This window comes from Aedes aegypti, chromosome 3, assembly GCF_002204515.2.
Source record: "Aedes aegypti strain LVP_AGWG chromosome 3, AaegL5.0 Primary Assembly, whole genome shotgun sequence".
NCBI classification, from domain to species: domain Eukaryota; kingdom Metazoa; phylum Arthropoda; class Insecta; order Diptera; family Culicidae; genus Aedes; species Aedes aegypti.
The window spans coordinates 403511537-403538615 of record NC_035109.1 but is presented as its reverse complement, the minus strand read 5'-3'; the positions used below and the strand labels follow the sequence as shown (position 1 = coordinate 403538615).

The 27079-nt window shown below is 38.7% G+C and overlaps 1 protein-coding gene and 1 long non-coding RNA gene across 4 annotated transcripts in view; one reads left to right on the top strand and one right to left on the bottom strand.

Annotated features, from left to right (window-relative positions):
* Positions 1-27079, bottom strand: part of LOC110679835 — a 179540-nt gene that overhangs the window by 122370 nt on the left and 30091 nt on the right. The gene's annotated exons all lie outside the window — the stretch shown is intronic.
* The window catches only part of LOC5564113 (GATA zinc finger domain-containing protein 14), a 107959-nt gene that overhangs the window by 73701 nt on the left and 7179 nt on the right, over positions 1-27079 (top strand). For all 3 annotated transcript variants that reach the window (XM_021855617.1, XM_021855619.1, XM_021855618.1), the window contains 2 exons: positions 9393-10601; positions 10661-11045. In XM_021855617.1, coding sequence (XP_021711309.1) covers positions 9393-10601; positions 10661-11045 — 1594 coding nt within the window. The remainder of the gene's footprint in view (positions 1-9392; positions 10602-10660; positions 11046-27079) is intronic.

Genomic DNA, 27079 nt, shown 5'->3' with positions numbered 1-27079 from the left:
TTCTCCAGAAATTGTTTCGGTGATTTTTTCAGAGAATTTTCCAAAAGATTTCCTCCAGGAAGTTATTTGGAGATTTTCTCCAGGAATTCCTCCGAGGATGTCAAGGATTACTCCGGGGATATCCCCCTACATTTATGCCGGGGATTTACTTTAGGAATTCCTCCAGAAAGTTTTCCAGAGATTTCCATCAGACTTATTTCCGGGGATTTGCTACAGGAATTCTTTCGGGGATTTCTCCGATGATTTCTGAAAAAAAAATCCTCCAGGAATTCATCCAGAGTTCCTCCAGGTTTTTTTTAAGTCCTTCAAGAAATTATTTCGGATTTTCTCTGGCAATTCTACTGGATTTCGTCCAGCAGTTCCTCGGAACGTCCTCCGAATTTCTTCAGGCAATTCTTCTACATTTATTCCAGAACTTCCACTGGAGTTCCTCCAGCAATTCCTCTAAAGTTCCTCCGTAATTCCTTGAAGGTTCCTCCGGTGTTCCTACCCAAACAGTGGGAATTGCTTCGAATATCTCCCTTAGTTTCTCCAGGAATTTCTCCGGAGTTCGTCAAGCAATTTCCCTGGAGTTGCTCTAGAATTGCCTCCGGAATTCCTCCAAGAATTGCTCCATAGGTCCTCCAGGATTTTCTTTGGAGATTCTCCAGGATTTTGTCCAGAGTTCCTGCAGGAATTCCTTTAGGGTTCCTCCGGGAATTCTTTCGGAGCTTTACCGGTAATTCCTCCGGAGTTTTTCCAGCAATCCTTATGGATTTTATCCAGCCAGCATATCCTCTGAAGTTCCTCCAGAGCTCCAGGGAACCAAAAGTACTTCCCGGGGGAGCTTTGGAGAAGCTTCGGAGGATATGCTGGATAAACTTATGGAGAAAATTCCTTTGAGGCCGTGCGGGGATTTATTTCTGGAGTAAATTTCTGGACAAAATCCCTAGATTAAGAGCTTTTGAAAAGAAAACCCCGGAGGGCTTCCTGGAGAAAATAATCGGAGAAATTCCTGGTTTAAATGCTTAGAGAAATTCCTGGAGGGAATTTCCTGAAAAAATCTCTGGAAAAATCCCCGAAAAAATTTCTGGAGAAAATCGTCAGAAGAATCCTTTAATGAATTTCTGGACGAAATCCCCAGAGAAAATTCTATACCAAATCGCTATCCGAAATCCTCCGAATGCATCAGAAATTCCAGCACCAAAATCGTGGAAGAAATCTACGGAGGAATTGCTTTTGAAAATCACATGAGAAATTCCTGGGGAAAATCCTGGAGGAGTTCTTGGGAGAACCTCCGGGGGAATTTCTGGACGGCTCATTAGGGAATTCCTTTGGAGCTCCACGGGGAATACGATGAATTTAATCAGAGTTTCTCAGGGAATCCACCAGTAACTCCTCGGAAATCCTCCGGAGTTCCACTAGGAATCCTTCTGGAGTTACTCTGAGTATTCCCCTGGATTTCCTAGGAAAATCCTTCAGAGTTTTTCCAGAAAATTTCTCCAAAACTCGTGCAGGAATTTCCTACGAGTTTCTCCTAGAATTCCGTCAGAGTTGCATCTGACATCCCTACGGATTTCTTATTTTCAAATATTCTTCAAGTAATTTCTTCTGTTTCTCCAGAAATGCTTCCGGGGTTCCTTCAGGAATTTCTCTGGAGTTTCTCTGAATATTCCTTCAGGCTCCTCTGGGAGTTACTCCGGGGTTCCTCCAGAAATCCTTCATAGTTTCCTAATGAATTCCTCCACAATTGATCTGGTAATTTCTCCAGAAATTCCTCCAGAGTTGTCCCAGCAATTCTTCCAAAGTTCATCTGGAGCTCCACCGGAAATTTATTGGCAATTCTTCCGAAAAAAGCGAGTTTTTTTAACAGTGTTGTACAAAACACAACAACGCGACGATTGAAGTGTAAATTAACTTGTTTGAAAACTGTTTTCAAAGTTTTCATATCGCGAGAAGAATTCATAGAGGCGTACATGAGATTGAGAAATTTGCTAAAGAGTCCGAAGAAGCTCATGAAAAATTGTTATATTTTTGCTAGAATTTTTGGAGATTTCTGGAGGAAAAGGTTGGCGTGTTTAGAAAATATAAATGCATAAAAATTTCTGGAGGAATTGCTGGAAAAATTCCGGTATAAACTGTTGTAGAAATCCATGATTAAACAATTGAAGAAATTCTTGGACAAAGAACAAAAAGTTTGTCGATGATTGGCTTGGAATATCATAGAAAATTTCTGAAGGAACTCGTAAAGTAATATTCTGCTAGAAATTTTATTAATTGAATTGTTCATTCAATTTATCCTTTTTGCAATGCTTAGAGGAATACATTCATATTACTTTGGAAGAATCCTTCGATATTCTTTTAGATACATTTCATGTAACATCACTGGAGAATTCCGTGAAGAAATGAATGTAGAGGTTCATGTAACAATCTGTGAAGGTATTCTTAGACGAGTTTCTGGTTGAACTCCTGCTGAATTCTCAAGAATAATTATTCATAGCCAAGGTAACTTCCGATTAAAGTGAAATCTGATTGAAAATAAAACCATGCACAGGTCAGCTATTGCCTGACGAGCATGGTTTTAAAACAATATGCTAGAGGAATTAGCTGTGGAGGATTTCTTTGAAGAAATTCCTGAACAATAATGTCAACCATGATAGAGGAGAGGCTAATTTTCTGACTTACCAGGCTTGACTAAAAATGGAGCAAATGTCATAACTGGGAAGGCAGTTTTCTGCGTTAAAATCAACAAATAAACAAAAAACACAGCAGTTTTAGTTTGAAAGTAAAACAGTTGTGTGTATTTATTTTTTCAGAATTGAAGATTTTAAAGAAGAAAACTGATTTTTTGTCAGTTTTGGCATTTGCTCCATTTTTACTTGGGCCTTAACCCGGAAATTTGGACTTTATGAGGTTATGGGAATTATGCACTTCAACAGAAAAGTAAACGCCTATTTCGATGCGTGGGAAATTTCTTGCAAGAAATGGCCAAGAAAAGCATTTTTCTTTGATAGCAATACGCAGTTGAAAAGAAATCTCAATTCAAATGGAGTTCACTGTAGAAAATATCTTGACCATTTCTAACAGAGATATTTTTTACTTTTCTTGAGCAGAACAGCATACCTAGCTTTACCATGATAATTGAAAAGTTTTGGGTGAAAGACATTGGAAGACATTTTTCTATGCAATTGGAAGACATTGGAAAAAATCACCTGGCATCCCTGGTCGTTTTATATTGAACGGACCCAAGCTAAACGTCATATCGAATGATCCCTACCAGAAAGCAAGCATGTTTGCGGCAGCCATGAGCCTATGCATGCTATAAAACGTTTGATTTTTACTGTGCGCCCTGTTTTCAAGTTGCCCGTCAGAGAGAGCGAGACAGCACCTACACACGGCGCACAGTAAAAGTCAGGAGAACAAAAGAATTTATGACACGTACAGAGGCTCATTGGAGCTCGTAAAAACCTGGATAGCGTATACGGAGAACCTTACAAATTCATTACAAATTTTATCTGGATCTTACAGTTTTTGTGAAATGGGTCATCAAAAATCTGGAATATTCCCGACAAATCTGGAAGGTTGGCAACGCTGGAAATGACAGTCCCGTGTTTGCACCAGTCCTCCCAGGCCCATGACAAACATATTGCGCAGTTCCCACCTTATTGGACCCCGCACTTCAGAAGTGCGGGCGGGTTCATAAGTGCGGAAACGTCAAACCCTTTGTTTTCGCCGTTGGCGGGCAAGAAAAGGCAGTGAATCGGTTTCGCGCCAACGAAAATTGTTTTCGTTTTACACTCAAAATAATCCAAACGTCATTGCTACGTGAAAAATCACGTAGGCCAGTTCAAATTCATTTTATCCTGACTTTACCCGACTAAGGTAATGATCACCAGGGCAGGAACATCTATATATTATGACAACGGTGGGAATGTTACTTAAGTGAATTGATTAAACAAAATATGAACAGTTCGTCACTGAAGTGTCGACATAGACTCTAGTACATTAACATGAAAAAGCCTATACCTTTCCTTTTACCTGATTTTTATCATTAAAAAAAAATAACTTTTGAATGGTTCGACGCTAAAAGAGTCGACTTATCATATATTCACGTTGTCTTTAGAGTACTGATAGGTGATTTTTTGAACTGAGGTTGCATGAATCGCATCACTTACCAAGGTGAATCCTGATCATGCAGCTATGATCCCTTCCCACTAACACAACTCCTACCCATGACAACCATGGAGATGCAGAGGTGATCTCGGTCTCTAGTAACAATGGATGTCACACTAACATTCCTTCCCTTCCCCCGATGACCGTAAGGACGTGGCCGGCTCCGTTATTGACTTTTAAATGTCTGGAGTTCTCGAAAGTGTACATTGAAGATGGAAACCTACTCCCAAGCTACATCTCTTGGTTCCTTGTGCAAATTCGATTATTCTGGTCAATCACGGAGTAGCAACTACGAATTGTACGGTTATCAATGCTTATGCTTATGCTTAATGGTAGAAAAGTTATGCCCTGTTGAATGTGTCGCAATAATTTCGTGTTCGCCCTTTAGGGGGTTTTCCATACGATTTGAAACAATAAGAGCGGTTATCCGTAGGAAGACAATTTGAAGAGAAGAAACTGACACTGTCTGCTACACTATTGGCATAAGAGTTTCCTTGGGTAAATCCGTTCGAAATTACGTGATTCGAACGGCTACCCGACGGAAGAGAATTAGCTTGTGAATGAGCATTAGCCTGGGACACGGTTATATGAAAACTTTAGATTCTCGCTCCAGTCCACTTTTTGGATTGCATTAAGGTCCCATAAAAAATGTGCAAAATTTCAGCTCGATCAGAGAAACTATATTTTAGCGCCAGCCGTTCAAAGTTTGTATGGGATTTACTTAGCTTAGCTTAGCTTAGACTGACTACACATATCAATGGTTACTATTCCGTGATTGACCGAGGTCAGTGAAAATGCACAAAGAATCAACTAGAAGATTGGCTGGGATTGGCCATAATCTTCTTCAGTGTGCATAACTCAGTGCCTCTATTTATACATGGTCAATAACGGCGCCGGCCACGTCCTTGCAGTCAGGTGGGATTGGGGGAAGGAATGTTAGTGTGTAACCTTTGCTATTTGGAGACCGTGTTTGCCTCTGCATCTCCACAAAGGTTACTGGGAAGGATGTTTGTTAATGGGGAGGATCGTTGGGTCACAGGATTCACTTTGATAAGCGATTAGACCATGATAAATAATTATTTGTGAGCTATAAATATGCTTATATGTAAATATAATATTTTCATTTGGTATGAACAACATCTAATAAAAAAAATTATGCCGACACTTAAGGTGACGAACCTATTAAAGTTTGTTGAATAAAGTGAACCTTTCGCAAGTCTACACTCGTAGTGTCGAACCATTCAAAGTTTTTTTTTTCAATTAGAAAAATAAAAGTAAAAGGAAAAAGGTGTTTTGAGAAAAAAAAATTGGACGTAAATAATTTATGAATCAGAGTTCATGTCGACACTCACAGTGACGAACCTTTCATAGTTTGTTGAATCTCACCGTTGTAACGATTAATGGTGCAATCATACATGTTTTATAGATTAGAAATAGTAGCATGAAACGAGCTCACCAATTGATCCGTCATCCTTGAGCAGCAACAATCCACTTTCAGCTTCACTCGTTTGCTCGGCTATATAAAAGCACACAGAGAAAATAGGCGCGCGACCCGAGAGGAAAAACAACTGACGACTGCTCGGGCTTTCTTGACGCACTGCAGCAAGCGTCAACGTCGAAAGATCAAAAAGAACTTATCGAACGCGGCACTTTTTCACTTACCCTAAACGAACATACCGATCACGCCAAGGTCGAAGGATCAAACACAACTAAATGATCACGCCACTTTTTCACTTTCACTCGAACGACGCGCGACATGTTTGATCCTGCCCTCATCGCCGGCCCCCGCAGGAGCAAGCGTCGAAGGATCAAACACAACTCTCAAAGTTTGTATGGGATTTACTATGGGAAAACTTACTTTTGCAAAGAAAAATCGCCAGAGGTCACTCATTGACCTCTATAAAAATTCTGAACACATATCTCGATAGGTATTTCTACGATGAACAACATTGCCGAAGACCGCAAAGCAATCCGATGCTCTTTTGTTAATGATCTCCCTTTCCTAAGAATGCCAGATTGGGTTTGCTTTTTTATAATGATTACTTGGACTGAGGAAAATCCAAGTAAATCATTCATTCCATTTTCGACCTTTCAAAACGACTTTGAACAAACGTTCAGTTTTATCGTCATAAGTAAAGAAATGAGCTTCTTCTCTTCAAGAGAAGAAGTTCGTGTTCTTCAAGAGTTTCCGACAAAACGTGGCAGTCTCCTTTCTTTACGATTTGGAAGGAAACCTTGATTTCCCTAATGGAGTTCAAAATCTCCTGCCAAAATCCACCAAATTCGCAAAAACTGATGACGATAGGCGGCACTGTTTGTTTCATCACTTAAATCAAAGAGCCTGGGCTAGAGACTACTTTGATTTGATGTTCGGAATACGAGTAATACGAGGATACGAATAACTGACACTGTCGAAATACGCAATAAGGGTGAAATTAAAAGGTACAAGGTACAAAAATCCACTTTTTTGATTCTCTGTTGAGATTCTTCTCAGGTCGAACCCATTAAAAAGGGAACATTAACCATTTCACCCTTGAAAGAAACCGTGCATTCTTGAGAAATGTCCTTTATTCGATTTATGCCACGTTTATTGACAGTTTTAAACCCCACTTTTTTGAGTGAAAATTGAGAATTCAGTAATTCATCCTTCCATTTGTTTGTGGTTGCAACCATGTTTAGTGAAAAACGATAGAAGACGTAAGAGACAGCTCATGATGATATTCAGCATGCGACCACTTTGTTTAAGGTTAAGTCAATGAGTTTAAAGTTTCAAGTCCCCATTTCGAATCGTGAGCATTAGCGATTTCAAGATTTAGCGTCATGAAAACTATTATTCATTATCCATATTGATGATTTATATGACATTTTACCAAGCATTACAGGAAATACAGAGGAATGCTTATGCAAAGGGAAGTTGTTCTCCTTATGAAGTTAACTACAATTTCTGGTACCATTATTGATTTCAATGAAAGTTAACGAGAAACACAATCTTTCATTGACGTCTGTGAAATGTTGTTGAACATTATGTCAATATGGTTATCAGTTTATGATTACAGGGTGTCCGCAAATTATCCGTACAAACTTTGAAGACATGGCTCTATATAATCAAGCATAATAAATTCAATATTTTTGCATGGTTTTAAACATTGGGTTATTATATTCTTAAGAAGTGAGTTTGATACATTTACGATTTTAAATAATTGCAAAACCAATCCAAATGTATTGAGGTGTCTTAAAAGGAGCTGTTTTCCGAGCTTTATGACGGAAGAGAAATGTCCATAGAACTCACTGGATTTGAACCGTACCATTTTCTATTTTCAGTCTAACTTGAAGCCACTAACATGTAGATTACTTCAAATAATAATAGGGCATTTGGGTTCATCTATTTTAGGTTTTAGGGATAACACATCTCCAGTATGACTAGCGGCCCTCAGGAAAAACGTCTCCGAAAAATATAAATTTGCCTATCTCAGTAACAAGCAGTTATTTCGAAATTTTTTAAAGTTGTATTTTTTGTTAACATATAGATGTATTATAAAAGGTACATGGACATTGATTTTTCATTGTTTTCAATGCGAGATCATCTTCCAAATTTTCTGCTGTTCGGATAATTTGCGGACACCCTGTATTGTTTTAATGTGTGGTCTTCCCCCGAAAGATTTCTACATAATATAAACTCATATGTTATCTCACTTTGGAAATTTTATTTTAATCATACCAAGCACAGCGTAAATCATAAAGAAATTACAATTGGAGGTTACTTATTTATTCAAAAAAGAAAATTAAATTAGAAAACATGCAAATTCAAACTAGATAAATTACTATGATTATGTATGAACGATTTCTTTTCTTTGAATTGCAAATTTGTTTTATCAAATCACAACTTGAACATTACATTCATATGATTTATAAATAAAAATGGAGTGGTGTTTGTATGTCACGAAATGACTTCCAAACGGGCCAACCGATTTGAATGATTATTTTTCCGTTTTATTCTTCAAGTGTTCCGACGTGTTTGTGTGTATAAAAATACCAGGATATTCACAGGAAAAGTTGAAAAAACGAGTGTGAACGGAACTGTCACTTTGTATAGGACGATCCATAGCGTTTTTCAACAGCCTACTTGATGGCAAGACGAAGTTTGCAGGGCCCACTAGTATGATTATAAAAATGACACTTTCTATGATCTCTGGTTTGCTGGGCCCTGTGATTCAGTGCACAAAGTTTTGGTTGAGCGTTTCTTTTCAGTTTACTTTTAAGGAAGTGCAATTCTTTTACCCTTCGGCTATTTCATTCTCATCCTACAACTATTTTTGTGTTTTCTCTTGATTTCATGATGTTTCATTGAAAATAATTTTCAAGCCGAAGACATGCTCTGTTAGAAAACTGAACCCAAAACCCACGGCCTGCTGTTTGAATTATTCTCAAGTTTTTGGCGAAAATACCACCAAATCACCCCCTCATCGCTTCTCAGTTGATCACATTACCGACTTTCGTTCGTTCCGCCTCATTTGTTCCACCATCAGGCTGCTCTAGAACAATTTCTCAAAATTTTACCCTTATCAATTCGTGATATCGGACGCGGGTTGCTAATTTCTCCCAAAACGGAGGCCTCCTTCCTTCATTCATCAAAAGGGTGAAATTTCGCTATCTTACACCACTATCAACCCAACTCGGGGGAAGGTGTCAAAATCAGAGTTTTTTTTCTTCATTTTCTTCTGTGCGCCAACTGGGATCGAAAGATGAACGATCCAAGCAATCATGTTCACGGGGTCACTCCTCCAATGATTCTCGGCTTCAAACGAATCGTTGAACAAAACGAAATCAAGCGGAAAAGGGTTTTTGCCTTATTGTTGATATTGTAGATGAAACATCCCTTTACGCGAGCTATCTCTTCCCCAATTTGATGGGAAATTTTATGCCGGAAAATCGATACCAGAATGCAAAGTCCATCAGAAAAATTTCCGCCTTGTTGCAAATGGGCGCGAAGAGTTTCATTTCGTTACGCTCGTCAGCAGTCAATGTCGAAGCTTACAAACAGGAATGTTTCACCATGTTTTATGTAATTATGGAAGAATTTGTCAAAAGGGTTCACAATCTGAGCAAACTTTCTCTGAAATGTAATTTAATTTGTATCGGTCGGCTAAAAAATCCGTTCCATCGCCTACTGTGACAACATTTTCTTTTATATTACACTGATGATTTGTGTTTCATGAATTCATTTATTTTCTTTGATTCAGAATCAGGCTCAAATTGAGGTCATCCATTCATCCATAACCGGAACGATCCCTCGAAACGCGGTTCGTTTGCCTGAAGATGTTACGGCTCTAGCAGAGCGCGAAGGACTTTCTAAGGATAGGGAGACGGTGAAGAATTCAGTGTCGAAAAATTATCATAAGCTGAAGGACTTGATTTCGTCCAAGTTCAAGAAGGATAGCCCCGACGCAGTTGAAGACGAGTTGAACAACGTCTCGTCGCTGCTTCAGCATCAGCTTCAACAACAGCACGACAGTCTCGGATCGTCATCATTCCACATGCCTGGAGTAAGTCAAGGTAACAATCTGAACCACGCTCAATCCAATATCAATCTGTGGAGTTCAAATGCCAGAGGTGATTCTCCGTTGTATTATCATAAGAAGTTTGCTGATCCGGCAGAAGGATACAACGCCGATTCGTTGTCCGGATTCCGGAGTATGAAAGCTATGTCACAACCTCAGCTCAATACTGCTATCGATGTCAACAGAACACCCCAGAATTTCCCCAACCAAATGGATGGAACTGATAGTGACGATGGGGGTTTCCGTCAACACAACAATTCAAGAGTGATTGTTCAAACCCCAGCTCAACAGCACAATCGACAACTACAGCAGAACTATGTTCATAACTATCGTCATAATCACCCTCAAACTGGACAATCAACGCCTCAAACGAACCCAGTGAACTTCCAACATACTCCTCAAGCAAGACACAAAATTCTAGCAGAATACTCGGACAGTTCTGTTCCGCATCAACAGCAGATGCCACATGGGACGAGCCATATGACAATCAATATCGGTGAATCCAGCTACAATGGAGGACACGAACATATGGATAAGAACCACAATCCTATGGAATCCAGTGGTCCAATTCCGGGAGCAAGATCCATACAGAAACCATCAAATCCTTCACATTTGATCAACGGAAATCAGGCCAACAATAGTAACAACACAGTGGTGCAGATCGCTTCCGATTCGTCGCATGTCGTTCAGATGAATTCCAATGGAAGCAAACAAATTGATTCCATTTCCAGCTCGGATTACGATCGTAATGGGAACCATAGCTCCAACGTAGACTCAGGCCGAGGAAGTGCTGCGTATTCTAGCGGAAGAAAAGGTGCTGTCCAGCAGTCGATCAATATGAATACGGTCGAACAAACCGAGCGTAGTCGAAGCAAATCGGAATCGGAATGGGTAAGGTTTCTCTGGGAAAGGGTGAAGATCAGGATTTTCATTTTCTTTTCGTTTCACAGATCGATGTCGTAGATGCAGAGCTTCGCAACATCCTAGAACCTGGTATGAAAGGAATGATGATTCGTCCGGAAAGTACCATGTCAGAAAGTGCTTCTTCTATGTCTCCTCCGTTGCCTCCGTTATCGCCTGACGGAGGAACGGCATATCATACGCCAGCTGGTGTCGGAGGGCCCAACACCATGCATAGCAAATCAGGCAACTCGTCAAAGCATCAATCCAAACAAGAGTACGGAACGGATACCTACAATCGAGCCAGTAAAAATCCTCAGCCCATAGGTCCTTCAAAGGGACAGCCTTCGGTGAACACCATCCAGAACTACATGCACAATCTGAAACTCTCGTCCAGCAGCAAGAAGCATGAGCAAAATATGCTAAAGAAACATCGTAAGTAGTTCTTTATGTCTCATTTATGGGACCGTAAAGGTCCTATATTTTGCGCACTTAAGACTTTTAAAATTTCAATCTGTTATAATTATTTTAATACATAACAAAATACTCTGAATTTACGAGTGCATATTCTTATCGATGTTATTAATAGGGGGAAAATATTAAAGCCTCACGAGCTTGTAAAATATTATATCTTGTTAGGGGTGTCCGTGTTCCTATTTCTGAGCGCTCATTTTGCGTGAAAAGATTTTGCACTAAAGCTTGAAGAATCTGTCCAGGTAACATCGTAACATAGCTGAGTCGCTTAAAATACCTCGTTATCTATTAACCAGCGTTTTGAAATGCTTCCAGGATGCACTGAAAGTTGACCGGAAAGCTGGATTCCGTGGGAAGCAGAACGATAAGTTCGAATTGTTGCAGAATTTATTGTTTAGGATAATTCATCACAATCCAAACGGTGTCCGGCTATTTGATCGAAGACCATTTGGCCAAACGCCGTTTGGCCGAATGCCATCTGGCCGAACGGGTCGTTTGGCCGAATTCCGAACAAAGAATCATCAAATTGCTCAAACGATGTGTTGTTTGAATGATTTCAACATGATTTTTTTCCTTCTTTTGATCATAGGATATTCTTTCAAGAGAATTTTTCATAGTTATTGGAATTAGTAATATACGTTCATGAAGAGAGCTATTCAAAATATGTATTTTTACGCTTTATGCTTGAGTATAGCACTAAACCGAACGACTCGTTGAAAACACTGACGTCAAAAAAGCTCACAATTTACCGTTGTGAAAAGAAGAAGCCGTAACTTGTGGTTGTTAGGGTTTTGGAAATTCTGCTTTCAGCACTGACTGCGTCTTGAACTTACAATAAAAAGCAAATTATTTGTATATCAAGGATGATAGATCCTTCTTTTAGATCCATTGTTGTAAGCAATCACGGTAGTCGACACGTTTTCGCTGATATTCGGCTTTCCTTAAACATTCACACCACAAGCGGTCAAACGAATGTCGAAAAGAAAAATGTCAATTGAATGCTTCTGACCACGATAGCTTCACTAGGAAACGTTACGGTTTTTTTTGTTTTTGTTCTACTTTCACTGTATGTGTGTCTCATTCGACATAACAGACAACCCAGACAACCAGAAATCGCATGAAAGTTCACGTTACAACTCGTTTATTCATACTTATTACATCAAACCCGCAAAACATTGTGGATAAACTCGTCAGATTGATGAGTTTCCTCGCATAAAACACTACTTTTCTGAGTTCATTTGTACATTTTGTTTCGCCTCGTACACTCGTACAAGGTAAGTCGAATTAATCCGTAGCAGCTGTCAAATCAACGTTTGTTATCATAAGTTAAGTCGCATAAGATCACTAGTTAGTTCGGTAACAAATTTTTACACTCGCATTGTATGTTACTATTCATCACATAAGGCCGGAACAAATCTTAAAATCTTCTTTTGTCACCTTGCATCAAAATGTGTCGAGGGGGGGACAAAAAATAATAAAATGGAAATTCAGGGAAATCCATCATTTTTTATTCTCATATTGTGAAAAACTATGTTTTGCCACATATATCCGTCAAGTCAAAATGTTTGAATAATAAACACGACATTTTTTCGATGTTCGTAACACTCTACTCGTACTCTAGCTAATAACAATTTCAAGATGACTGCGAAAATGTTGCACTTATATGCAACTTGAAATCATATTTAGATTGTATCAATTTGGTCCAACATGTGTAACATTAAGGCGATTCAAATCTTAAAAATGTTTGAAAATCCAATCTCTCATATCTTTCTTATAATCTTCACCATAAAAATAGTGTTCTGTAAAATTTTCAGCTTTCTAGGTGTTGATTTAAAGTTGGCCCAAAGACGATGTAGGTTTATATGAAAATTAATACGCAGAAATTCTGAAAAATGTTCCAATTACGTTAGTACTGGTGGTACAAACATATCATTCCATAGGGAAAACTTATTCTTCAAGTCTTAATGAAGGAAGTTGGTGAAGAAAAAAATCCGTTTTGAGCAAATTTTGTTTGGGATTTTTGTAGATAATTGCAGGGCTGTGAAGCTAAATAATAGCTAATAAACTCATGAATATCTTTTCTCCTATCGATCGGATTGAATTGCTCTCTTCAGCAAACTTCTTTATTATGGTTTGAAGAATGAGTTTTTACTATGGGATGATAAATTTGTACTTACATTCCAGTACTAACGTGGTTGGAACATGTTTCAACATTTCTTCATAGTAATTTCCATATAAACCAAGATCGCCTTTGGATCACCTTTAAATCACCACCTAGAAAGCTGAAAATTTCACCAAACACTATTTTTATGGTGAGGATTGTAAGAAAAATATGGGAGATTGAATTTTCAAACTTTTTTTAAATTTTGAACAGCCCTAATGTAACATTCCCGGTCGGTCCAGGATCTTTTCGTTATGGAAATTTCCTTGACTTCCCTGGGCATTAAGTGTCATCGTACCTTCCACTTGATATACGAATGCGAAAATGGCTACTTTGGCAAACAAAGCTTTCGGTTAATAACTGTGAAAGTTTTCATAAGGACAATAAGCTGAGAAGCAGGCTCTGTCTCAGTAGTGACGTAATGCTAAGAAGAAGAAGAATTCATGTAAATCATAAAAAAATCTCTTTTCATAGGCAACTCTGTTACAGTAAAATAAACAGATTGAGAACTTGTTATCCAATAACACCTGTTAGCTCATATAATACAGTAAATACGAATTACAAAGCTAGCTAAAAAACACAAAGAATAATGAAAATCTACACTGAAAATAAGATGTTTTATTTATTTTCCCCTTCTGATTTTTTGAAAATTTTGAAGGAGGGGGGAGACAAAAGTAAAATTTCAAATTTGTTCCGGCCTAATATATGCACGCATATCGCCTCCACTTTTGTACGTAGAAGGCCTTTTCGCGACATCTTATAAGTGAAATTTTGCACATACAAAGCCTCCAGGTGATTTCGTTATACATACATTTTGGTTGTCTGGGAATGTCAAACTCTTCATGTTGTTTATGATCCGATGTCTGAATTCTATGCAAAGCTTATAATTTATGCAAATGTTATCGTGTTAATCGACATTCAATTGACACTTTTTTGTGCTTGTCGATGTTCATTCTAACGCTCGTGCTGTGACTGCTGACCGCAAATTGTCGAATGTTTACAGCACTGTTAAGATATAACCGTTCCTTGAAATCCATTACAAATGCACGTTACCTATTGTTCCTCTTGTTTTCGATTTCGCCAAATGACCCTTTCGGTCAAATGGCATTGGGCCAAATGACCCGGAACCATTCAGAATATGGTTAAGAAGTCAAAAGTGCGTTACGGGGTAAGATGTCCGGTTAGGGTAATATGTTCTGGTAATTCAAGGATTCCTGGTACGAAGTCCTTGTTACTGGCAACGGTTTCTGAAATTGAATCTTTTTAGCCTAGCAGGTGGTTAAAGACTCGAAGTTTGGCAGTCCCGAGACTACACTTGAAGCCAGGGTAACAATCATGAGTATTAACTCAACAAAGGCTGTTAAGTACTGGTAATTAAAAAACTCACGTGAATTCTAATTACTAAACAAATTATCTAGCTTGATACGTTTTTGCTGCTAGTAAAAAGCCCCTTTTTCTAGTATTTTACTGGGACTAATTTAACTAAAAACGAAAAAAGGATGGGACAAGAGTTCCATTGCATGATCAAATATCAGTAATACCGATTTGGTTCTTCAGAAATTAAACTGATTATGTTTACTAAGAGGCGCGCCTTCGCTGAGATGTAAGCCGTAATTATTTATTTATTTATTTGGCTTAACATCAATTATCTTGATAGAACCTCGCCAACAATATTTCGCCAATTCCAATGTTCGCTTCTCTCCATCCTCGACTGCGACCCACTCTCTCCAGGTCCAGTTGCATCTGGTCAATCCACCTAGCTCGCTGCGCCCCACGCCTTCTTGTATTCTTGCAACATGCACTGCCCAGCGTATTCCTCCAGGTTTAACTACCTTCACGATACTGGGTTCACCGTAGAGTTGAGCGAGCTCGTGTTTCATCCTTCGTCGCCACACGCCGTTCTCCTGCACGCCGCCGAAGATCGTCCTTAGCACTCGGCGTTCAAAAACCCCAAGAGCTTGCAAGTTCTCCTAGAGCATAGTCCATAAAAAACTACCGGTCTTATGAGCGTTTTGTACATCGTGAATTTGGTGCGGGGGTGAATCTTTCTTGACCGCAGTTTCTTCTGGAGCCCATAGTAGGCACGACTTCCGCTGATGATACGCCTTCGTATTCCCCGACTAACGTTGTTGTCAGCCGTCAACCAGGAACCGAGGTAGACGAACTCGTCCACCACCTCGAAGGTATTCCCGTCTATCGTAACACTGCTTCCCAGGCGGGCCCTGTCGCGCTCAATTCCGCCAACCAGCATGTACTTTGTTTTCGACGCTTCACCATTAACCTGACTATTGTTGCTTCGCGTTTAAGGCGGGTGAACAAATCTGCCACCGTTTCAAATTTTCTCCCAATAATATCCATGTCGTCCGTGAAGCAAACAAATTGTCTGGATCTCGTGAAAATCGTGCCTCGACTGTTAAGTCCGGCTCTCCGCATGACACCTTCGAGCGCAATATTGAACAACAGGCACTAAAGTCCATCGCCCTGAACTGGAGTGTTCGCCCGAGATCTTTACGCAGTTTTGCACACCGTCCATCGTTGCTCTAATCAATCTTGTGAGCTTCCCGGGAAAGCTATTCTCATCCATGATCTTCCATAGCTCTACACGGTCAATACTGTCGTATGCCGCTTTGAAATCGATGAACAAATGGTGCGTAGGGACCTGATACTCACGGCATTTCTGGAGGATTTGTCGCAAATCTGGTCCGTTGTCAAGCCGCCGTTGATGAAACCTGTTTGATAACTTCCCACGAACAGGTAATAGACGACGGAAGAGAATCTGGGATAGCACTTTGTAGGCGGCGTTTAGGATAGTGATTGCACGATAATTTTCACACTTCAGTTTGTCGCCTTTTTTTGTAGATAGGGCATATAACGCCTTGCTTCCACTCCTCCGGTAGTTGTTCCGTTTCCCAGATTCTGACTATCAGCCCATTCAGACAAGCGGCCAACCTGTCCGGGCCCATCTTGATGAGTTCGGCTTTGGAGCCATCCTTGTCAGCGGCCTTGTTGTTCTTGTGCTGTTGATGGCATCTTTAACCTTCCTTTGAGATGAGATGAACCAGCCTAGGGCTGAAAATCTCATAAATAATGATAATAATAATAATCTTTAACTTCCCCCATCGTGGGAGCTGGTTGGTTTCCACTGTCCGCTGTGCTGACGTAGCCATCGCCTTCGCTGTCCTGACCTTCTGTGCATGTGTTCTCTGCGCCATTCAGGTGTTCATCGTAGTGTTGCTTCCACCTTTCGAACACCTCGCGTCCGTCCGTCAAGATGCTCCCATCCTTATCCCGACACATTCCAGCTCGCGGCACGAAGCCTTTGCGGGATGTGTTGAGCTTCTCATAGAACTTCCGCGTTTCTTGAGAACGGTACAGCAACTCCATCTCTTGGCATTCTACCTCTTCCATGCGGCGCTTTTTGTCCCGGAATAGGCGGGATTGCTGTTTTCGCTTAAGTCTGTATCGTTCCACGTTTTGTCGCGTACCATGCTGCAGCATTGCAGCCATTCTTCTCCTCTAAAACCTCCTCGCACTCTTCGTCGAACCAATCACTTCTTAAGATCCGTTTCACATATCCGACAATGCTTTCGGCAGCGTCGTTAATGGCTGCTTTGACTGTCCTCCTATCGAGCTTGCCCTCATGGCAACGCTGCCTTAAGATGCTGCGCTTACGTATTGGCGACATCCGGTTGTTTCAGTTGCGCTAGATTGTATCGAGGCGGGCGTCGGTACCATACATCGTTGATGACGGATAGTTCTGAGTTCCCCCATCACCAGGTAGTGGTCGGAGTCAATGTTAGTGGTCGATTTGTGATTCCGTCTGCTCCGGTGATCTCCAGGTGTACCGATACGAGAGGCTGTGCTGAAAGTAGGTGCTACGAATGGCCATATTCTTGGAGACGGCAAAATCTATCAGTCGTAGGCTGTTCTCGTACGTCAGCCGGTGGGCGCTGAACTTTCTAATCGTCGGTCTGAACTCCTCCTCGCCAACCTGAGCATTCAAATCTCCTATGATGATCTTGACGTCGTGGCTTGGCCAGCGGTCGTACTCGCGTTCGAGCTGCGCGTAAAATGCGTCATTTTCATCACACTCGCCCTCCTTGGTGGATGATATCGTTTGATCGATGAGTTTCCTCGCATGAAACGCTATTTTCTGAGTGTATATGTACATTTCGTTTCGTCCCGTATACTCGTACAAAGTAAGTCGGATCAATCCGTAGCAGCTGTCAAATCAATTATATTATCATAAATAAAGTCGCATAAGAGTACAGACTAGTTCGCAAGAAAATTCACACACTCGCATTGAATGTTATTTTTCATCATATAAAATATGCACGTATATGGCCTCCACTTTTGTACGTATAAGGCCTTTTCGTAACATCTTATACGTGAAACTTTGCGCATATAGGCATCGCATAAGGCAAAAGGTGATATCGTTATACGTACATTCTGGTTGTCTGGGTATGCACGTTGATTATGCTGAAGTTAAAGAATCGGCCTTTGATTCTTAACTTGCACATTCGTTCATTGATCGGCCACCACCTGATATCGCGCCTTTGCATATCACCCGTCACTATGAAAGCTGTTCCCAGCTCGCGTGTATTGGCGCAGCTCTGGTAGATAGTATGATTACCTCTAAACGTTCGCACCATTGCTCCTCACCAGCACACCTCCTGCAGCGCTATGATGTCGAAACCGCGGATCTTCAGTACATCGGAGAGAATGCGTGTGCTTTCGATGAAGTTGAGAGATTTGCAGTTCCACGCTAGTCCGAGTTTCCAATCGATAGTGCATTTCCGTTGCTGTGGTCTTTGCCGATTGTTCCGGTCCGTATTCTCTCTTTGACGTTTCTGTGCTGATGTGTTTTCACGGTTGGCTTGCAGGGCCTGACACCAACCCCCTAGATTTCCGGAGAACCATCCCCCCTAAATGTTCAGAGGACCATAGTGCGCAGTTTAGCTTAGAGTCCTTCTCTGGCACTCGGACGAGAATGATATCAGCCGCCCCTGACATGGAGGGCAGACGCTCCAGGTTTGCAGAAGCAAAAGCAAACCCCCCCTTCCCTGACAGCATACGACCAAAGTTCCCACCGGGGTTGATTACCCGATCTTACACAAGGATACTCGTACCCCGGCCAGTACCACGAGGAGGTAGGGATATGAGTTGCTGGGCAAGAGGCTAAGGACCGCACAAAGGGGTCTATTTTATTCCTGCAGGTACGCGAGGTACTAATGGTACGCCGTGCCCAGCCATTTACCGTGCCGTAAGTCGCTATTGAGGGTCTAAATAGCGAGACCTTTTCATCACATTCGATTTTTATCAATCTCTGAGGAATCATAATAAGAACTGTACAGAAATCGATGCTTCATTACCTATCAATGAAAATGGAGTAATGCGACATGCACTATACATTAAAGATACGGGTAATGCCACAATAACTCAAAATAATGGTCGCCGTGGTACATCCAAACAGAAAAAAACTTTAATTAATAAAATTTACAGCCATAACCTTTTCTCTGAGCGAAAAATATTACATTGTCTGTGTGTTGAGGTCATATTGATCCCATGTACAAATCGCTTTAACTTAACCAAATTTAAACGGATTTTCGATTTTTTTTTACGTAGGAACAGGGGGGGGCAGGGGGGCCTGGCCCCCTTCAGAATCATCCAGCCCCCCCCCCCCCCCAGAATTTTTGATGATATTGAAAATAAAAATTAAAAGCCAATAAATTTAACATGAAGCAACATCTTTCGAATCAATGTACATGACTCTTGTTATTGACAAAAATCTCTTAAGTAGTTACGTTATTTTATGTTGTACAACTACAGTGAGAAAACCTCGCTTGTCTTACACAACATCGGCGTGGCGGTTTTGACTTCCGTTAATTGCGTGACAACCGAAAGCTTAACCGTCCAGCTGTCCATCGATCGGTTACTGTTAGAACTAGCTTCTGATTTTATACGATATGTGCGATTTTCGACATCTCCGTAGCAAAAAATACCATGGAATAAAAAAGCGTCAATATAATGGAAGTATAATTTCCAAAATTAGTTTTTTTTTTCTAAAATCCAATTAGTTCTGCATAAACCATAAAGCAGCATACTCACTGCATACTGATTCCTCATGTTTTTCGGAGGAATGAGAATCATCTAAAGAATTCTTTATATCAACTTCAACTCCTATAATGTCAGAAAAAATAATTAAAAAAATAGAATTCTAAAGGAATTTCAGAAAATATAAAGCGTGGATTTTTGTTCAAAAATAAAGCTTAACTTGCAAGGAATTTTGGCATTTTTTCAGATAAATGACAGAAATTTAAACTGGTGTGAAAAAATGTAACAAAATCGACCATAGTGTGACCATAGTGATTCAATTTTTAAAGTCATTTTGCATGAATCAATTTATTGCTCAGACTACATTTTTCCAAGAAAACTTATTATTTAGTAAATAATTTGATAAATTTCCAACAGATATGTATTATTTTTTTTTTTTTCAAAAAAATTTCGATATATTTTTAGATTTTAACATGATGAAATTCCTCAAGGAATATTGAAAGGTGGTTTCAGAACATATGCAAATCTCTTGATCAAATAATATTGTGGGACTTGTTCACACTTTCAAAGCGAATTCTTCCTGGTGGACATCCATTCTTCTATGTCTACCTTATATTAGCAAATTGATTCCGGAAAATGTTCCAGGATTTACTTAAAAAATATTACTTATTTTTTCAAAACTTCAGTTTTTCCGCAATACCTCAAAGAGAAACATTGATTCTGTCATATCTAATGCTGAGATATTTCGCTGAATTTCGTCTGTTAATTTTTTTTAAATAGTTTTCCCAAAAGAAGAGAGAAATTTGTTATATAAAAACTTCTGGTAAGTTCACCAAAAGTCATTAAGAAATATTCCCAAAGTACTCCACAAATTTCGTCAAAAATCTTCTATATTTAGGATTATTCAGCAATTGGAAAGAAAATTGTTTTTGAAATGTCTCTTACCTCCGAATTTTAAGAGGTAATTTGTCGAAAACACCAGGAAAACTTTTGCTTCCGAAATCAGCGTAGCGGTAAAGGAATCTGTAGAGAAACATGTATCAAGTAAATGGGAAGGGGGAAAAATGTATTATGCTATTCATAAAGAAATTTGTATTGAGCGTCCTTAAAACACTTCTTTAGAAATAATTTTGACAATCATTGGCAGAATCCATATTCTAAGGGGGCGAAATTTAAAAGTCAAGGAAGGATAGATCTCAAGGATAATTTCTAAAGAAGATTCTGTTGGACCTTGTTGACAAATTTGTTTTATTTGTAAATTCATTGGATAGGTTTTAACCATCCTGTAATTTACCTCTATATAAAAGATTATAAATTATCTTTAATTGTACCATTGCCCATCCATTATTCTACCTGCTTCAACATTTTGTTGTTTCTCCTTCCTTCGCATGACGCTTTGAGGAACTTCGTACAAAAATCTTTCGATACTCAAAAAAGCAACATTTAAAAAAAGGTAAATTATAGGAATTGCAAAATTCTTATACGTATGGTTCCTGATTCCTGAAAGTCCATCAGGGATTCCTTAACAAACTTTCAAAGTAATGCAAAAGTTTCCCCTAAGATATAAATTCATTAAAATCTCACATTACGACTTTTTCCACAATACATCTTCGTCCATGTTCTTAAAAGATGCCGGCAATATTTTTGCGTTAAACTTATACAATACTACATAATAACCAATAATAGACCCTTCAAAAAAGTTTGGTGGGAATTTCTAGAGGTAGGAAAAAATGAGTTATACATAAATATGTTCACCACAGTATCATCAAACTTCGGAGTTCATACAATATATTATCTTAGATTTGAGTTAGAGGAATTCGGGGCATAATGGACACATCAAGCAAATGCTTTTTTTAAAACCATACAATGAAATTTTTTTTAAATCAATCCCGGCTAGTTTTCAAGTTTGATATTAGTACGACGTGCTACATTCATTCATCATGGTAATAAAAATCATATCATATGTCTGAAAAGTGAGATAAAAAATTAGGTCCAAAACAAGGCTGGTGAAAAGGTTTCGGGGCAAAATGAACACTTGCATGAAATTTGATGATTCCAAAATATTTAATGTCTGTCAGTCGTTCCGATGTGTAAAAGGGCTCTCTCTCTTCATAAAAGCTAAAAAGAACCTTTTTGGGTTCGTTATTTTCCTTAAAGATTAGATTATCCCACCGTCTTGCTTGTATGCCAATTTGAAACAGAGAAAATCTGAAAGTCAAAATTCAAAGGACAATTGAAGCAAAACATTAACTTTTTTACCGTCAAACATTTAAAATGCATTACAGATTTCATGCAGTGTATGAACTTTTGATGAAGTATTCATATTCTCAGAGATTGAGGGGCTGTCAATTTCCACCGGGTGTTCATTATGCCCCTAATCCCCCTGCAAAAGTTCCATCCATTTTAACACCAATCATTTTCTATTGTAGAAGACGAAGAAAAAAGAACAAGATTTTTTAGTAGTAGGACCACTTAATCTTTTCTGTGAGATACATTGCCAACAACGACACAAGCTTTTTTAGTATTTTTTCCGATATTTTTTTTTTCGACACCTACACGTTAATGCTTCCAGTGGACGATTTGCACCACACTAGACAACGGACTAGCAGGCAACGCCCAGTGACACAGTTGAAATACTTTCCTAACGAAAAGTTCTCCGGACTAAAGAGGGAATCGAACCCACAATTCTTGACACTAGGCGGTTAAATGCTAGGTAACACTAACCGTACGGCCACGAAGCCCACAAATTTAAGCTGCAATTAATCTAAATATTACAAACAAAGTTCTTTTAAACCTTCTTTTGTATGTGTTTCTTTAGCAATCTGATATGGAGTGATTCGTAAAGGAATTTGTAAAGTAATGCCTCAAAAATATTGAGATATTCCTGGAGTAGTTTTTGTACCAAAAATGGAGACTGGATAAAATTTTAAATTTTATTTATGGAAGAATCCTGAAATTACCATGCGCCAAAAATTTGGAGTTATTTTCAGAACCTGAAGGAATACTTGATGTATCTTCTGGAGATTTTTTTGAGAAGTTCAGGAATCATTTGCAAAATCTTTGTAAGTCTGGTGAAAAATTTCTTCAAAAAATTCCCTAATGAATCGTTAATGCGGTTTAAAGAAAAAAAATCTCTCGAGAATACTTAGATAAATCTCTGGTAATTTTTTCGGAAGAATCTTAGGGAAGCAATAATATATATTTTTTAGAAATCCCTGAACAAATTTCTCGGGAAATTTGAATTTTTGCGGAAGAGTTTTTGAAAGAATGTATTCCACTAGGAGCTGTATAGGAATGTTAAATTTTTTTGGTTAGGCATTTTCGAAAATATAAAAATATATTTTCAAGAGAGTTTTGAAGGAAGGGGAAGTGTTGCTCCTTGATTTATGAGGAATCTAAAAAATAATATTATTAAAAAAATACAGATAGATCTGCGAAGAACTTCTCTAAAAAATCATGAATATCATTTTCTCAATTGAGTTTTTTTTTAAATTGCTCATGAAATTCTTGTTATTACGAGAAATCTTTACAGTAACACCTGGAAGTGTCAATCATTTTTTTAGGAAGTCTGGATAATTTTTCCTGCGATTTTTTCAAACAATCCTTTAGTAACTTCAAAAGGAAAGTTGAAAAAACTGTTGGCGAACTCTCTGAAGAAATGATTCCTTACTTGGTGTTCTTGTAGACTTTTTTGATGAGACCCCTAGAATTTTTTGAACATTTTTTTTTTTTGAGAAATCCTTAGTAATTCCTGAAAAGCTTAAATAAATTATTAATGAACACAGGAGGGCACATTGAACTTAAAATTGTAATTTATATGTAATAAGTACATGGAGGACCTTCAAGCAGAAATGATTAATAGAATTTCTAATGCATTTTCTGGCGGAATCAAGATTTTAAGCAGTTCGATAGAGATTCATCGAGAAGAATGGTAAGCTAATCCCAAGCCCCATTCACTAAATCCCTGTGCAACTTCGATTGCTCTGGTCAATCATGGAGTAGCAACTATGAATTGTACGGTCATTTATGCTCATGCTCATGCTCAGTTCGATAGAGATTCATCGAGAAATTGTCTGGTGAGTTCAGAAAGTCTAGGAATGATTTTCCGTGGAAATCCCAGCACGAACTCAGTGAAAATTGGTAAAGGAGTTCATGGAAAAAGCACTAAAAAGTACGAAAATAATTCATGAAAAAATTCCTGTAGGAATCTCTGTAAAGCACATTGTTGAATACCTGAAAAGTTTATGGAAAAATCACAATGGACATGCCTTGTGAGTTTTTTGCTAGAACCCTTATAGGATTTTGATTGGATTACAAAAAAATGAATGTTTTTCGAAGCGAAAATTGAAATTTACAAATATTTCTGATGTGTTGCCAGATGAGACAAAATAACCTATGAATAAAATCAATACAAATCTGTTAAAACTACGAAATTTGTGGAAATCGTGAAAATTGCGACCGACATTACTTCTGTAAAACAAGTATTTGCTAGGCCCCCTCCAGAAAAAAATCCTAGCTACGCCAATGCAGCTTAGTGTTCTTATGAGCACTTCCACACTAAGAGCTTACTGTGCCAATGACAATTTTTGCATGCGTGTATCGTGTGGCAGGTACAAAGATACTCTATGCCCTGGGAAGTTGAGAAAATTTCCAACCCATCACGTCGACCGGTGCGATTCGAACCCACGACCCTCAGCTTGGACTTGCTGAATAGCTGCGCATTTACCGCTATGGCTATCTGGGCCCCTTCGCGGATAGGTGTTACTGAGACCTTTATTCCTTTATTCCAAAACCAACGAATTTTTAAAATTTTGGCACTCATATCTCAGTTATATATAATATTATACTTTCTTCGGTGAAGATTTACATCAGTGAAAGTTTCTGAAGGGAATGAGTGCTATAGAGTGAAACAATAGGTGGCTGCAGTTACGTTGGCTTATAAGTGATGCTGGAGTCTTTCTAAAATCAAGTCCCAAGGCAGTTCATCATATATAGTGAAAATTTGATCTTCATCAACTAAAGTTTTCCGCCTACAATTACATTCCGCAGTGAATTCGTTGAATAATTACTGCTAAGCACTACTACGTCAAGTCCCCTTCAGAATTGTATGCCAATTGGTTACTCTCTTCAGTTTGTCCTTTGTTCTTTGACAAAATGAATCAAAACAAACCACTCACTCGCTCCACATCTTCATCGTCCTCTTCGTTGAACGCAATCGGTAAACAGCAAACACTTCAACATAACAATAATGTGGAATCGTTAACTGACCTATGGGATAAGATTCAGGAAATGTTTGCGCAGTCGAAAAACGATATTGAAGCCAAAATCGATTCTTGCAAGACGGACCTGGAGAAAAAGATCGATGCTCTTGAACAAAAACTATCTGATCTCAGACTGGATTGCGGTGCAGAAATAGAAAAAATTGCTAATGTTGTTTCGGATGTGGAAAACGATCTAGCTTGTACTAAACGAAATGTTGTTCGGCTGGAGTCTTCTCATGAGCTAATCGTTTCTGGAGTACCGTACACGAACGATGAAAATCCAATGTTAATCTTCCAGAACATTGCTGAGGCTCTATCCTACTGTGCGACAGCTATACCAATGGTGCATGTCAAACGGCTTGCAAAACTTCCAATCAGCGTTGGATCATCACCGCCTTTACTTATTCAATTTGCGCTACGGAATCTACGTGATGAATTTTACGGGAGGTATCTACGTGAGAGATCGCTCAACCTTCGGCACATTGGATTCAACAATGACAACAGAATCTACATGAATGAAAACCTAAGCCAGGCTGACAGGGAGATCAGGACGCAAGCAATCAAACTTAAAAGACAAGGACGGATTCATCAAGTATATACACGAAGTGGAATGGTTTATGCACGGATAAAAAACCAGGATGATGCAGTACCGTTACAATCTTTGGAACAACTTTTTTCGTACGTCAACTAACCTATCCTATGAATTTCTTATTCCTGCTCATATTATCCATGTTTCACTTCCATGTTAATCCATGAAACCCAGTCCGCTCCTAAAAGTCACTGAATCGAACTGAATTGCCGAATTTTCCCTTCCTTGTTATATACACTTTTTTCCTACCAAGCAAATCCATCAATCCGATCCCAAGTTGTCCTTGTCTCCATCCTTCCTGAAAGTTAATGGAAGAACATCGAGGAGATCACATCGTCGAATTTAATTATGGTAATGCTGCTGCTGGTGCTGAATGGATGCTGCTGTTGACGGATTGCTGATGCTGTTGCTGTGATTTTTTGCTACTCAATTGAAGATGACACTGATGATCTATTGTATATGGCCTACGTAAAACTCGATACTGTTGTTTGCGATACTGCTGTTATTTTTGTGCTTTACTATTGAATTAGCTTCATAAGCCAATTAGACTGCAACTATTGTTTATTGAATTCATGTCCAGAAACTTAATTAGGTTAGGATACTTCATTGATGATACTGTTTCATATCTGCTGCGACTGTTATATGGGTTTCTTTTGAAGTTCGTTCTATTTTTCGTATACGATAATGGCTAATTCACATAACAATACCTCTGCGTCTATGTTGATTCCAAGAGCAGTTTTTAACACAGTTTTAGACAAAAATGCAATAAATATTTGCCATATAAACGTACAAAGCTTATGTGCTAGAAATTTTTCCAAGTTTCATGAACTCAAAGCTAATTTTTTCAACAGTAAAATGGATATAGTATGCATGACGGAAACTTGGCTTGGTAATGTCGTTACAGATCAAATGATTTCTATTGAAGGATACAACTTATTGCGAAATGACCGTGATCGACATGGTGGAGGTTTGTGCATATATATTAGAAACAATTTGTCTTTCAAAATACTACAATCGTCCATTCCATGCAATCCAATGAATTCTACATCAACAACTGAGTTTCTGGTGATTGAAGTGCGGAGTGGCTTAGAGCCATTCTTGTTATCTTTGTATTACAATCCTCCCGATAATGACCGTCAAATACAATCATACATTTTTTATCGGAGACTTCAATACAGATCTTTTAAAAAATAATTCTAGATCTCATCGTTTTCGGGACACGTTGTCTTCCATGTCGTACACATGTCTCAATAGTGAACCAACGTTTTTCTATACAAGTGGTTGCTCTTTACTAGATCTTATCATAACTGATTCTCCCAGCATAGTCTCAAGTTTTAATCAGGTTTCAATACCATTTGCTTCCAGGCATGATCTTATTTTTGCTTCGTTAAACATCGCCAAGGCTGATGATAAGATAGCTATTTACAGAGATTACAAAAATTACAATGAACGGAGCTTGCATGACGCATTTCATAATATGAATTGGGATTCCTTTTATAGCATCACAGATAGTAACATTCTTCTTAATGTATTAAATAATCGTTTAAAATTCTTACATGATGAATTCATTCCTTTACGGAAGCAAAAACATAAAACCAATCCTTGGTTTAACCGCGATATCGAGCTTGCTATTGTAGACAGAAATATTGCTTATTCTAACTGGATACGCAGTAGGGATGCTTCTGATGAGCTCCATTTTAAACGACAAAGGAATAGAGTAAATCTGTTGATACGTGATGCCAAACGACGATATGATTCCAATAAGTTTAACGCAAGTTTGCCTTGTAAGCAATTATGGTCTAATATAAAGAAATTAGGAGTTTCAAAAACTAATTCTTTGGAAAATAATCTTGACTTTTGTGGAGATGATATTAATAGCTATTTTACAGAGAATTTCACAGTAGATGATTTATCTACACCGACTGTAAGT